Source organism: Brassica oleracea, chromosome C2, assembly GCF_000695525.1.
Source record: "Brassica oleracea var. oleracea cultivar TO1000 chromosome C2, BOL, whole genome shotgun sequence".
In the NCBI taxonomy this organism is placed as follows: domain Eukaryota; kingdom Viridiplantae; phylum Streptophyta; class Magnoliopsida; order Brassicales; family Brassicaceae; genus Brassica; species Brassica oleracea.
Genome location: NC_027749.1, coordinates 42790907 through 42806447, shown reverse-complemented (window position 1 = coordinate 42806447; position 15541 = coordinate 42790907). Strand labels below are relative to the sequence as shown.

The 15541-nt window shown below is 31.2% G+C and overlaps 1 protein-coding gene across 2 annotated transcripts; it reads right to left on the bottom strand.

Annotated features, from left to right (window-relative positions):
• Positions 1-433: 433 nt before the first annotated feature.
• LOC106327594 (protein indeterminate-domain 5, chloroplastic-like) lies at positions 434-6344 on the bottom strand. Of its 2 annotated transcripts, XR_001267481.1 has the most exons (4): positions 6058-6344; positions 5405-5801; positions 1885-3132; positions 434-512 (listed from the first exon to the last, which is right to left on the bottom strand). XR_001267481.1 is itself a non-coding variant. In XM_013765774.1 (3 exons), the coding sequence occupies exons 1-3, from the start codon at positions 6242-6244 to the stop codon at positions 1944-1946; spliced, it is 1773 nt and encodes a 590-aa protein (XP_013621228.1). In that variant the 5' UTR covers positions 6245-6344; the 3' UTR covers positions 1685-1943. The 2 variants fall into 2 exon arrangements, 1 of the variants encoding a protein (XP_013621228.1); XM_013765774.1 differs by lacking the exon at positions 434-512 and having other exon boundaries at positions 1685-3132.
• Positions 6345-15541: the final 9197 nt, after the last annotated feature.

The following is a 15541-nucleotide window of genomic DNA, read 5'->3' as shown; positions in this document are numbered from 1 at the left end:
ATGCAATTTATTCTGGTGGCCAATATCCGATCATAAACAATTTATTTTACAGACAATGGTTAAAATTTACAGTTTCTTCGAGTGTATTCATTTTGGATATGATGAATTAAGATATATTATTTTATAAAAAGGAATTCTCTTCATATGGATGATTAACCATTACACCATGAAAATGTAATCTTTTTTTTATAAGAATGTGAATTTTCATTAGCAGAGTAATGACACAAAGTGATATACAATCAGATTTGATGAAATCAAAGCCTAGTACTGCATCTAATCTTGCTAAACAAAGCAAACGTAGTCTAAGAGAACCCCAAAAAAAGGTAAAAAAGACCCTCTCAAACAGAAAGGTTTATAACACCATGAAAATGTTATCTTTCGTCAAAGAAATACGTTTACAACAAAAAAGAAGAAGAAGAGCTGTCTGTTTTTGGTGAGACAACGATACCATCTCTCCTTCTGTTTGCATGTCGATGGGCCTCCTTAGTTGCATCACTTGTCTGTATGTCGTCCTGCATTATACTCCTTATTATAATTTTATTGATATATATATTCTCCAAATAAATTAATTATTACGACAATGACATTATAAAACAATTATTAATATCATTAATTTTTCCAACAATTACAGATGTGGTCTTCAGTAATGTATTTTATGTTCACACACACAAAATTTAAATCAACAAAAAAAAGGCTAAAGATGCACTGAAATTTCTGTAAAATATCCCCTCTTCTCTCCCCAAACATACCCAATCACCCAACCGATTGGATATTAAATGTGTTTCGGATTTGGTTAAAATAAATTTAATTGTTAAGATCATTAAGAAACGAAATCATAATCCAGATTCAAATTTTTTTTTTTAAGTTATTAGTCTTGTTAAAAAATTAATGATATATTTTTGAAAACATGCTTCCAAGCGAAATCAAAACGGTGCAAACTATATTTGCATTAGAACTAGTTTCATATTGATGCTATTATTAACCGGAAAAATCAGCATCAATAATGTAGACTCTGAATTTTGAAACATTTTTGGACCGTCAAATTCATATATGATCGGAAAATTCAAATATGATCGGGACAAGCCTTAGGATATGGTAGGAACATATTACGTACAAAATTATACAAATGCATATTTATATTTTATATGTTATATGCACATGTGACATGTATGTATACATGTATCGAAATATTTAGAAAGGGGGATCACAGGACAAACACTCGTGACATTGCCAGCTAGTGAGGATGACAAATGAAAAGAAATAAAAGAATAAAACGGCAAATATAAGAAAATAAAAACAAAAAGACAAAGAAACGTAGCAAAAGCTGCTTGCACCATGCAATGATAAGACGATAAATAGTACAGCCAAAAACAAATACCAAAACTGCTTTTTAACAAAAATAAATAAATAAACAATTATTCACACCCAAATTCTTTATATAGCTTAAACTCGTTAGTATAGTGTTCGTTTTAGATGTGACACTAATACATATCTATATAGAGAACAAAGACTCGAAATTGAGTTCAAAATAAACAAATTACTCATTTATCTGAAACTTTAAGCCATGAGAAACAATAATAATTTTTGTATATAACATTTCATAAGCCAAAAATATATATATCAAATATGAAGAACTCTACGAACCATTTAAAACAAAACAATAAAAATATACATTCTCAAACCATAAAGGCATAAACTCATCTGCAATTCTTTTTAAGAGTCATGAATCCATTTATATAAACTATATATAAACGCAAAATCTTTTACAAGAGAGAAAAAGGAGCTGAGTTTAGATAAATTGCAACTATTTTTTGCTGATAAACTTAAGTATCAAGAGACTCGCAACAAAATTATAATTGCGGATTTTGATGACGACATGCGTACCTGAAAAAGATAGCATCTATGTTGATGAACTAGAAACCTTTTTAAAAAAATTCTCTTAGCTAGAAACTAGCATGATGGATTCCATACGGTGGTGAGGTTGCCGGACCACCACAAGGATTCAAAGTCGTGCTGTTTCTATCGACAGAATCCGGCGAAGAGCCAACTCTTTCTCTACTATTCCCATGTTGTTGTTGCTGTTGTTGAACCCCTCCGCTTCCACTCATGCTTCTTACGATCTGTCCAACTCCAAGAAAGTCTCTAGTCATGCTTTGTTTATCAGCGTTTAATCCCTTGTTCACTCCTCCGTACGAACCAAACGGAGAATGTACTCCATTAACGTTGTTTCCCGTTGGATCGGGGTTAGAGAAAGAGTTCATCAAATCATAGAGATTACTCTCGTTTTCTCCGTACATTCCACTCCCAAAGTTTCTTAGAATGGATGAGGCATTGTTATTATTATTGTTGCTGCTTCCGTTGTTGTTGTTGTTGTTGTTGCTGCTTGAGGTTGAACCCATTTGAGCAGCTTTTTGAAGAAGAGCAGTGGCTGACATTTGAGGTGTTGATATGGGATTTTGCATTGATGAGCTAAAGAGTGAAGGCACTGCTCCTGAGCTTGTTCTGTCCGCCGAGCTAATCAGATTGTTAGGAAAGAGACCCGTGCTTCCTTCCCCTCCTCCTCCGCCTCCAATAGCATTTTCGCCATCAAAATGGTTCGAGATCATAAGATTACCGGAAGAAACAGCAGCAGCATTCTGGTTGCTTGTAGCAGAAGCAGCTCCGTTGTTTCCAGAGAGGAAACTGAGATTGAAGAGATTGGAGGAAGGAGAGTTATGGCTATCATGCGAGAACTGCATCAGACTCTGTTGAAAATTCATTGGTGATGGCTTGATGTTATTGCTTGCAGCCAAAAATCCTTGTTGTTGATCATGAAAGCTAGGGTTTTGGTCTTGCATGAAGTAACCTGAAACATTTGCAGCAATGAGATCAGATGAAGAGCGTGAGGCGGCTCCTCCACCTACTCCTTCGCCGCTTCCAAGTCGGAGAACGTCGCCAGAGTGATGATCAAGATGCTGTGGGGCCCCCGTGTGGGACAAACCAAGCATCATGCTTGAACTGTTGTTGTTGGAGTTGGTGTTTTGTCCGTACGGGAAGTGATGACTTGGTAAAGAAGTCAAAGAAGTTGGGTGTCTCGCACTCTCTTGAGCCAACGCGTCACAGAAGGCTCTATGTGTAATGAAACTATCTCGCCTGTGACTCAAAACAAAAAGATAATATTAGTCATTTCATTCATAATGGAATCTATTGGATCGTCAGATAAATTAAGCGATAAAATAAAAAGACATATTTTGGGGAAAATGAAAGAACAAAGTATTTATAAGTAGAGAGAGAGACTCATCATGTCACGTAGCTACAAATATATTCTTGTGTAATTATGGGATCTTGAAAAGTCGATGGATGGCTAGAAAGTCAGTCTACTACTCTCTTTTTTTTTGAACAACTCTAGAAAGTCAGTCTACTACTCTATTATACGAATCTATTACTATTACATATACGTAAATTTATAACAGCTTACACACCCACATGCATTGATGCATATACATAAATAGGAGTACAATGTTGTGTCACACTTCAAGTTTGATGATGTATGTCTATTTAATTTTTCTTACTAACAACTATCTTGTGTATATATCGGTATAAGTTATTATTGGGTTTACCTAGAGTGTGAATATCTAGGTTCACCAACCAATAGGATTTCATTATTTCATATTTGATATCTTTTAAAAAATAAAACAAATATTGTCAAGTTATATTATGTTTATAAAATAAGAACGTAAAAAATAAATAAAAAATAATAGTAGTTACAAAAAAAATATTTAAAAAAATATATTTTTAACGTCGTCAGCAAAACACTAAACCCTAAACCGTAAACACTAAACCCAAACTAAACCCTAAACCTTTGGATAAATCCAAAACTCTAAATCAAAACACTAAACACTAAAACACTAAACCCTAAACCCTAAATCTTAAACCCTACACCCTAAACCCTTGAGTATATTAGTGTTTAGTATTTTTGAATAAGAGTTTAGGATTTATCCAAAGAGTTTAGGATTTACCCAAAGGTTTAGGATTTAGGGTTTAGGGATTAGGATTTAGGGTTTAGGATTTAGTGTTTTGCTGAAGACATTAAATTTTTTTTTTTTCTGTAACGACCACTATGTTTATTCATTTATTTTTTACCTTTTTATTTTAAAAACATAATATAGCTTGACAATATTTTGTTTCCTTTTATTAAAGATATGAATAACACAATTTTATTGCAGGTTCACGATAGGGGGTGAAGCCAAGAATAAGCCTATCACTATATATGCAATAACTAATTAAAATAATCATTATTTAATTCTAAAATGATATTTTATATGCATAAGATATGTGTATGTGTGCATTAATGTGTATTTAAATAATATATGTGTATACAGAGAATTACAAAAGTTAAGGTAGGTGGAAAAAGTTATGTTTCACGAAATTAGTAGTAGAGAGAATGACTGAGAAATGAATATCTGAATCTGTTTTAATTCAAGATCCTATAAGTTCAATAAATGCAACTTCAGCATATATTCATTGATCAGGATTATATTAGACATAAATGCACTTATATATTTTGATGTGTGTGTGCGTGCACGTATACCACCATATTTTTATTTCCCTGGCTTCATTCCATTTATAGAACTCTACGTCATACACACATCAAAATCCAACCAAGAACCAAAACAAAATTCAAAATCGAAATTGTTTGTAGTGTATTAGTTGCCACTTCTATCAAATATTAGCGCCATTTTGTTTTTATGCAAAATGTATATTGTAATTATAATAAATCGAAAATAATCATGTGGTTCAGTTCAAAAAAAAAATTATTATGGTGCAGAGTACAAACGAAACATAAAAGGGAAACTCTGTAATGACAAACTCTCTATTATATTGTTTAGCAGCACGTGAACTGCCCGTAGTATAAGTACATAATTAAATCTAAGGAAAAAAATCCTGAGAAAAATCAATTTTATTTCTCTGACAGAAAATAGGGCGGTGTTTACGAGGCAAGATATATAGAAAAACAATAAAAGAACACAAATTTGAAATTGGTCCTCTTTGGTTTTGAGTTTCTGCTAGAAAGTATCTAATGAAATATGGCAGTTTTTTGTTCAAAAAAAAAAAAGAAATATGGCAGTTTCAGTGTCATATATAGATATGGTTATATCATGCACACATACATTCACGTGTTCATCTATCAATTATGATTTTTTAATATCTTTATATACAAAAGGAAAAAAGAAATTAAAGTTGCATTTACTGCAGGAAAGAAAGCGATAAGAGCATCCAAGACTTCGAAGCGAAACAGAAAGTGAACCTAAGAATAAACCCTAATCCATGAAGAATGACTCAAGACACATATTCACACACATATCATTGAGCTATATATGATTAATTATAATTTAAATTGTTCAAAATATTTTCGAATAATTACCGGGAGAAGAGTGTACCACAGTCGCAACGATACTCTTTGGTACCACAAGTCTTGGAGTGAGCTTTCCAATCCGATTGAACAGCGTAACGCTTAGAACATTTCTCGCATTTCCACTTCTTTTCACCGTGCTTACGGTAATAATGTTTCTTGATTCCGGTGAGGTCTCCGAGAGCACGTGACGGATCATGGTGGACGCACGTGGGCTCCGGACAAAGATACACTTTCCTCTTCACTTCTTTGGTCGACTTCTGCTTAAGTTTCCATGGGAGATTGTGTCCTCTTCGATGAAGTTGTAGATTCTGTTCTCTCTGAAAACCTTTGTTGCATACTTCGCATATGAATCTATTTGTAGCCATTAGTGTCTTTGGAGATAAAGCGATGACTTCTGCATCGGAATCTAATAAAGAGAAGAAGAATAAATCGAGGCAAAAATATTGATTAGTTAAGGAATTTTTTATTGCATGATATAGTTAATGAAAATCTCAATTCTGGAAAATCAAGAACTAGGGTTTTGCTAATTTTCTTATTTCTAGATTCAGCTAGTGAAAAAGAGCTTTCTAGTTTTCACCAATCAATGTTTTAAAATTTTATCACATGTTTTGATAAGATTAAGATGATCATAAGATTCAATTAAGGAGTGATAATTAACTTACTTGGAGTTCTTGGTTGATTTCTCTTCTTTTTCTGCGGTGGAGCTTCAAGAGGTTGCTGAGACTGCAGTGGCTGGTGGTGAGGAGGAGGAGGAGCGACGGCCGCGGAGGGATTCGGAGGAAGAAGGTGAGTTTGATCTTCTTCTCGAACTCCAAAGAAGGAAGCATTAGAGGATGAAGAAGCAGCCATGGATTCTTCTGTGTTATGTGTGATGGTGAGAGAGAGAGAAAAAAAAAATGAATCTAGAGAGAAGAAACTCGTAACATTAAATTCTTTTTTGACTTCCACTGATTTCTTATCTGAATAAAGCCCTAAAAACGGGATATTTCTGATTTTAGATTAATTGTTGTTAATTTTTAATAGACAATTAAAAACAGAATTTTTTTTTTTTTGGTAAAAAAATAACAGAGAAATTTATGTGAGGTAATAGATGAGAGGAGGTGATAGTGACAAGTGAAACGAGTGCTAGGGTAGTAACAAATAAATAAATAAAACTACCGAACTCCATAGCTAGCAAACAGATTAAATCAATCTTAGCTTGGTTAGTTTGGTGTAATTTTTATTTTATGTATGATATTTTATACGGTACGTAGGATGCTAATATTATATAAATTAAATATTGTTTGCTGAAAAAATTCTTTTGTTTGTTACGCATTTGAATGAAACTATTTTTTAAAAAAATTGGCAGCCGACTGTAGACACTAACACCTATACAGAACAATTTATTATTCTCTTTTTGAATACGTAAATTAATTTTTAGAAAGAAAAAAAAATATGAGAACTACAGACGTCAGTGGACCCAATCCATTCGCCATATAACGACAGTGTGCGTGAGACAACCCTCAACAGCTCTTCTCTCTCCCTATCATATGTGAATAAAAATTTATAGAGAACAAAAACTGGATCTAAAAAGCTTTATAGAACATATTACCATGGTGTAACTATGACACTTAAAGAGATGGGTATAACGGGTAACTATCACGGGAACATTGAGAACATATATGAAAGGAACGAAAAAGAATAAAACTATAGAAATGATAAGGAATAATAATTTCTTATCATATTTAGCGAGAAACAAATTTGTTCTATATTTCTCTACAACAAAAGAAATAAGAAAAAATAGAAAGAAAAAATTATTCCTTATGAATGGTAAATTTTTTTAAAATATTAAAAAATGTATTGTTCATCTTCATTCTTTGGTCACCATTCATACCCATAGTAGAAGACGATATTTGACATCAACGTATAAAAATATAAAATACCAATACGAGATTTCTCTTATACTTTACAAGGAAAGCTTATGAATCACATATATCCAGCCTATATTTTGTTCTTATATATCTTAATTAAAGAAGTAAAAATGTTGGTAATTTTTTGTGTGTACGTTAGATATAACTAATTTTAAAAATTCGACTATTTGAAATATATTTCCAAATACTAATTAGCCAATTTCAAGTTGGAGTTTTAGGAGGACATTTATTTCTTCTTCCAAATCCTTTCAAACTCTCGAAGCTAAATGGAATTTTTCTCCGGCGTATGGTCGCGTGTGAGAGCCACCGTCGGAGCCGGAGGTATTCTCTCCCTTGTCTCCTCGTTTTCCATTTGCTCACTTTCCTTCTCATGTCTCTCGATCGAGATGTTTACGAACCTGGGCTAAGGTTCCGGTCACATTGTCTTGGCTCTGCTTACGAAGGGTTAGGTTCTAAATTTCCAGCGGCGGATTTTTAAAATATATAATAATCTAAATATTTAAATTAGCCAATTTCTAATGATGGATCCAAAACTAAATCTTTTGTAGTTTAAACATGAATTAGTTAACTAAATTATCGAGCATAAGAAAATACAATAAAAAATATAGAGCATATGTGAAACATGTTTAAATATTAGCTAACCTACTATGTTGGTATATTTAAAAGTAATACTTACTTCTAAAAATGTATGTTGTGTTAAATATAAACAATAAAACTTTTAAACAGGAAAACATTGATTTGATATTTTAATTAATTCCAAAAATTATCTAAAATGTTATCTCAAATTATATGTATATATATATATATATAGACAGATCTATAGACTTTTCAAAAATTTAATCCACAAAGCATCTAATATATTTTCTTATTCCTAACAAAATACGATTATTTGTCACAATCGTCATCATCATCTCATATGGGTCTCCTTTTGGTTTTAAAAAGTTCGTATCGTGTCATATATATATATATGAATGTATGTATGTCTGTGAATCATGGAAGGTTGAATGTAAAAAGAGATATTCTAAAGATGAAAAGGACAAAAGAAAGAATGATATGTATATATTTTCATGTATGTGGTAAAGTAAAAAACATAAAGGCTACTCCAATTGTTTTTTTCTTTGAACAAAAGCTACTCCAATAGTTTCAAATATATTTCGTCGCCTCTTCCATATTAAAACAGTTAATGGGTTAGAACTAAAATAAACAACTCTATTATTAATAATTCCCCAAAATGGGTAGATCCCCAATCTTTTATTTGTTTTATTTTAATAATTAAAACATTAACACAAATTTTCTAAAACTTTTCTGTTTATGTCTATTTGTCTGAAAAAACATAATATAGTTTATTAGAAAAGATATATATAATATTTTAATTTTTTAAACGTTATATAGAGCATAAATATTATATAATAGCGGTATCTGAAAAAAATATATGGTAAACCTATTGTATTTATATATATATGTAAAGGAGATTTTCAACAGTTCAACAAAGTCATTTTAAATTCAGCCTATTCTCCAAAGAAGGAGATTGTTAATGTGAGCTTGATACTATTGTTTTATTTACACAATTATTTTTGTTATGCCAAACAATTTTCAGGAAAATGACCAACTCCCATTCCGAACAACGACGTTTGAACCGGAACCGGAATATTAAGTATATATATAATAATATTAAAACACGGTAATATTGAAAAATAAAGAGAGCAAAATAGAAATTCACCTGTTTCGCCGAGTTTAAGATGTTTTTGTGGCGTTGGTGTTACTTGATTCGTCTTTCTTTCTTATGGAATAAGCATATACTAGGTTTTGATCCGCGCTAGAAAACGCATAATTTATTTCTTAAAAAAAAATTTATATTGTTAATAAGTATAGTTAGAAAAATAATAGAAAATATAAAGTATGATCAAAAATTTAGTTGGTTAATGAATAAGTCCAAAAAACTTTTGTAAGTAGATTTTAGGATTTTTTTCCTTTTTAATAGTATAGATAAACATAAATACACACACAGAGCATGTAATAAATGGGTAAGAGTTAATTTAAGAAGAGTTAATTTGGTAAATCTAAAACTACGTACTTTAATTAATTAGGTTCAAAGTTTTCAAATTGTTACCTAAATAATAGTTGGACGAAAGTTGTTAAAAGTAATATTATGCCGCGTCTAAGTCATGAAGAGTCTATAAATCTTTCAGTTCTAACTTTTTTTTTTTTTTTGGTATAAATCTTTCAGTTCTAACTTGGTAGATGTTTGGCAGTTTGTAAGTCATGAGAGTATAAATCTTTCATATCTATCCAAGTAAATGTTGGCCGCGCGTCAATCATGAAGAGTTCATAAATCTTCTATATCTATCTTGAATATATTATAGTCACGAGCGTTACAATCAAAAATTGATATTTTTCTCTACAGAGATATTTATAATTCATTACCTTAAATAATAAAATATAGTATGTAATACGTAGATACATAAAAATATGGTGGTACAAATGCTTAGTTTTGACTATTTTGTCACTGAAAACAATTGTTTTTTTGGTGTTATCCTAATTAAGATCCATAGTTAGTGTGTTTAGGTTGAATTTTTTAAATGATAAGTGCTAGTATTAAAAAGTTCCTAATATTACGTGAGTAAAAATTACCCACAACAAATAATAGGCATATGGACTAAAAAATTGAGGCGATTGTGATGTTACAATGTGGTATAATAGTCGGGATCCAAATTAGTACAAGTGTTTCTAAGGCTATGATAAGTTTAGTCCACGATACAAATATTCTGCTTTGTGAATGAAGATGATTGCAATATCACCCTTGGTGTAAAGGTCATCACAATATTATGTCTAAAACAATATTTATTCCTTTTGGTTCTATTTATCATTAAACAAACTTCTAAGTTAAAATTATGTTTTAACGATATATCTTCTGATAAATAAAAAAGTTAAATCACTAATCTTTTTTATGACGTTCTTGAATATGTATGCAAGTTTTATTAAACCACACTGCAAATTGATATCCAAAAAATATAAATTTTGAAGCCCGAAACTAGACTGAGAAATCAAATGCCTAGCTAGATCCAATAAAGTATTTGTGGCTGTGAGAAGAAGAAGAATGGCTTGATATATAGTTACTCTATTATTTTAATATTAGGATTAATTAGTTTCTGTTTTAAAAAAAAACTTAAAAGTTAATTATATTAGGCTATCTATATATATAAAGTTAGATTTTCCTTTCTTCTGACAAGTGGCAGAAAGTTTTTGCGACACGTGTCATCCATGTATTTTTTTTTACATTTTAAGTCATTCTTCTTTTAGATTATTGCAATTTGGCCAAGTACTTTCTAATCGTGGACTACCTAATCATTTTCGCACTAACTATTATTGTATGAAGTTTGATAATCTATTTTATTGTTCACTAAAATTCAAGATGAATAAAGAAATAAATAAAATAATAGAAATATATTTTACATATTTAATTTATTCACAACTAAACATAACATAAATTTTTTATTTTTTTATTTTTTTATTTTTTGCCATTTTCTATTATTTGATTTAAAAATTCTATATTTATTTAACAATTAAAAATATAAAATGACCAAACTAATAAAAAGAAATTAGAGTGCAATACATAATCTAAACATAAAACTTCCACAGTTAGAGAGAAAAAGTAAAATACCATAGTAACACTAACTCAATAAAGATTTGGAGCTGAAAAAGATCAACAAAGAAAACTAACCTATCTTATATTACCATATAGTGTCTTCACTAGAACAAACAGATTTCAGAAAAAGATAAAAAGATAAAATATGAAATAAATCAATCCTCGGAACACAAAGGATCGAAATCAAGCACCAGCACACAAAAAACCAAAAAAGCGGGCCAGGGAAAGAATAATCATCGGAAGAACAAAGTCACCACAAAACAAAAAGACGCATGTCTAAAGCACCGGAAACACAACCACCAACTAAGAGATAAGAAGCACCTCACAAACTAAACAAGCACATACAAGGCGTTCATGCCAGCGAAGAACCACAAAACTCTGAATAGAAGAAACCAAAGCTCAAAAAGACTAAATCCGCACACCTACACCAAAGGATGCATGAGAAGAAGATAAACAACCTAAGTGGAGGAGAATAGAAGCCAACCACCGAGAAACCAAAGCTTAAGCTTGAGACCATAAACAACCTTCCAAGCGTACAAAGCACACACATAAAAAAACACTATCCAGACCTGGAGTAGCAAATATGGTGAAAGGGAGAGCCACAAGAGACGTGATCAGCGATGAAAGATGCAACGAGATGAGAGAACAAAGAGATAAAATGAAATCAACAAACCGTGGAACCATCCTCGAACTATGAAAAGGAGCATAGAACTCAGATCACCAAAAATCCGAGCATGAAAACCAAGACGAGCAGAGTCTATTGACGGCAAACCAGCGACGAGGAAAACAATATCAATGACAACTAAACTCTTACCCAACCCAACGAGATTTAGTTTCTAACTTTAGCCAAAACCTAAGGAAAAAGAGGACCAATACTGACCGAAATAACATACAACGTCGTAAGAAACAACCCTACAACATGAAACTAATATGCATGATCTATAACAAATATCAGATAATCTCACAGAAAAAAAAGATCACAGAGGTGAGGTGAGTCTTTTCCCAGTGATGGTGAGAAGCATTGCACACCGGAGAGGTAAACAAAATACATAGATGGTGATGGCTCAAGGTCAAAAGATGGGGGAGAGTGCAAAAAACACCTAAAAAGAGTAATGTTCAAAAATGTGAAATATTAAAATACAATTTTGACGTCGTTAATCTTAGGATCAACAAATACCTAAAAACAAAGTTATTGAAATTCAATATGTTTTACATCAGAAATTCACTTCATCACTAACAAATAGTATTATACATACTACAACACATTATTAAAAAGACAAACACATAATATATTAACTTATTACCTACTTCTACATAACATAATAAAACATTAAATAATGCTCTTCACAAATAAACACTGACCACATAATCACATCATCAGAAAATCATATTTAAGGACAATAAAAAAATATTCCGCGCGAAGCGCGGACAACCCCCTAGTACATAATATTTATATTTGCATTACATAAATTGGGCTCAAAGTTACAGTAGAAGATTAGCGAACCTCACATTGTTTTTTTGCGACAAAAGTGAACCTCGCAATATTATTTTAACTTATAACTCATGGACTTGGCAGAGTACGGATGACGAGAGTGCTAAAATCACAAAACAATTTGGTATGTAAAGCCGCCGACTAAATAGCCCAGTACTACATGTGCATGACCCGAGCCATACCTCGATATTTAATTATGGGTTAACGTTTTTAAGAGAGAAAAAAAGAGCAAACTCATTCTTCTCTCGTCTAAGAGATTGACATAACTTGGCAAAAGCAATAAGCAGTTAATATCGTCCATATGGATGCGGAGCTACCAGTCTTGTTTGCAGAGTCTATATGAGTCTGTTTAAATTGCTGACAAAAAAAAAAAGCAATAAACAGTTAATAAATTCAGAAAGAACATGTTACACTACAAACAGAGGTGAAACTAGACAATTTATCTAGTGGATGCACTATCATTAATAAAACAGAAAAGGTGGAGAAGGAGGAATCAAATCCAGGTTACCGTGGGTGCACATCCTTACTTTTCCATCTGATCCAAGATATTTTCTATGTTTTGTTTAACTAACTTTAAACTATATATAATAATAATGGGTGCAGAGGCCCCCATAGTTTATACCCTGGCTTCGCTCCTGACTACAAATCCTATTGGGCAATGATCCATTCGAACCCGTGTAGTCTCATGTAGTTCCATCTCCTATCAAATGCAGCGATCTTCTCTTAATTTGGATTGGGTTTGCAAGTTTACTTAGAAGTTACTACGCTAGTATTCGTTTGTTGATCTTTTACAAAAAATGTAACATACAAGATTTTTGTCATACAGATTACTAAATAGTACATGCAGAGTATATTAATATTGTATAGGTCACACCAAACAAAAACTGTTGCAAAAGCACATGGTCGATCCTCGCTAAAATCCAACAAATAAGGGTTTAATCACAAAAATGAGTTTTTAAGAGGCATCAATTTGGTAAAATTAGTTTGTGGTAAAGTGATTGAGTGTATTTTTTATAAGGTTGAGTTGCTGATTTGATCAATGTCAAAATTTTCTCTTTTGTTTTGTATTTAATATTTATACTTATGGATGGGCATAAGAAAATATTATCTGCATTAGGCGTGAAATTAGATTGGGCCGGGCCACGAAATCAACTTCCTCTGTTTCAAGGCTGAAACAATGCTTATGCAGTTCTCGGCGACGGGAATACGTTGTTTTATCCATTCAAAAGCATGTTTGTTTAATTCGAAGTTGTTAGAATCACTGTATTATCTCTCGTTGTAGCTCAAGGCGGAACAACTTCCAGCTTAGTTACTTCAAGTTCCTGGTATGAAACATACCAGAATCAGAATTCAGGACACAGTAACATCAAGAAAAACTTGCGAAACAAAGAAAATCTCCAATGATAATATCTAAAGAATTATTAATCGCGTGGTTTTTATTAGGCCATCCGCTCCGGATTCGCTCCGAAAATAAGATATCTGGAGTGTCCGGATCCGAATCCGGATAGTAAAATCTTGAATCAGTTCAAACGGAATCTGGATCCGGATATCTTAATTTTTAAGTCCAGATATCCGGATCCGTATTTTTAGAACACATTAAATTTTTAAATTTCATTAATAATGAAATTTGATATAGTAATATTTATACATGAATTAATCTTATAATATTATATTTTAGTTTTTACAATATTATAGACATATATAAATATATATATAAATCTTGTATAAGTATTTAATTTATGTATTATATTAAAAACTTAGTATTTTTTTATAAAAATATTATTTTTAATTATTTTTAGGGATCCGGATCCGAATATCCGCGGGTAACAGAATATTGAGACGGATATCCGAAATCCGGATATCTGGAAACCACGAATCCGGATCCGGATATTAAATCTACGGATCCGACAGATCCAGATCTGGATACCCTAAATTTCCTGGATATTTGGATCCGTCCCAATCCTAGTTTTTATCTATTTTTTTAATATACTTATTTTTTTGTCAGCAGCTTTTTCATCTCTTTACTATTTCCGAATAGTGCTGATAGTATATTGAATCCGTATAAATTAATTTTCTCTAGCTTTTTGTAGTCAACTGATTTTTATCTTCCAGAAATGAAAAATCAACATACTGTAAAGTTTTGTCTCTATTTTTATATTGTAACTGGAGAAATTCTTGGGTGAACCTCTAGATTCACCAACCAATAGTGTTTGAGTATTTGATATTTGATATTTTTTTAAAAAAGAAACAAAATTGAATTTTCAAATAAGATTATATTTTTAAAATAAAACAATAAAAATACATAAAAATAGTTACAATAAATAAATAAATAAATATTGTTAAACCGTTATCAAAATACTAAATTGTATACCCTAAATCCTAAACTCCAAACCCTAAATTATAAACCTTAAATCATGGATAAACCGTAAACCATTGGAAAATTTTAAACCCTAAATCATACATTAAAAACTAAATCTTAATAACACTAAACCCTAAACCCTAAACCCTTGGATAAACCCTGAACCCTTGGATAAATCATAAACTCTAAATAAAAAAATATTTAAAATTGAACCCTAAAGTTTATGATTTATCCAAGGGTTAAGAGTTTACCCAAGGATTTAGGGTTTGTGATTAGAATTTAGGGTTTAGTGTTATTAAAATCTAGTTTCTAATGTATGATTTAGGGTTTAAGATTTTCTAACGGTTTAGAGTTTATCCAAAGTTTAAAGTTTAACGTTTAGGGTTTAGGGTTTAGGGTTTAGGATTTAGGGTATAGGGTTTAATATTTCGCTGAAGACTTAACAATATTAATTAATTTATTTTTTCTAACTATTTTATATATTTTTATTATTTTATTTTAAAAATATAATCTAATTTGGATATTCAATTTTATTTCATTTTTTAAAAGATATCAAATATCAAATACTCAAACACTATTGGTTGGTGTTCCTGTAGGCTGGTGAATCCAAGAATTCCTCCTTCAGCTTGATATTTACGTGAATCTAACATTTATTTTCGAGATTAACTTTAAATCTCGGAAAAAAAAAGAAATTCTAGTAGTTTCACAACAAAATCCTGAATGTTCCAGTGCAAACTAA

Bases quoted from the DNA above. Each gene is read 5' to 3' on its own strand.
- LOC106327594 (XM_013765774.1), bottom strand. From the start codon at position 6,244: ATGGCTGCTTCTTCATCCTCTAATGCTTCCTTCTTTGGAGTTCGAGAA. The intron at 5,802-6,057 runs GTAAGTTAATTA...TCTCTTTATTAG, and splicing joins AAATCAACCAAGAACTCCAA to ATTCCGATGCAGAAGTCATC. The intron at 3,133-5,404 runs GTAATTATTCGA...TTTGAGTCACAG, and splicing joins TGTGGTACACTCTTCTCCCG to GCGAGATAGTTTCATTACAC.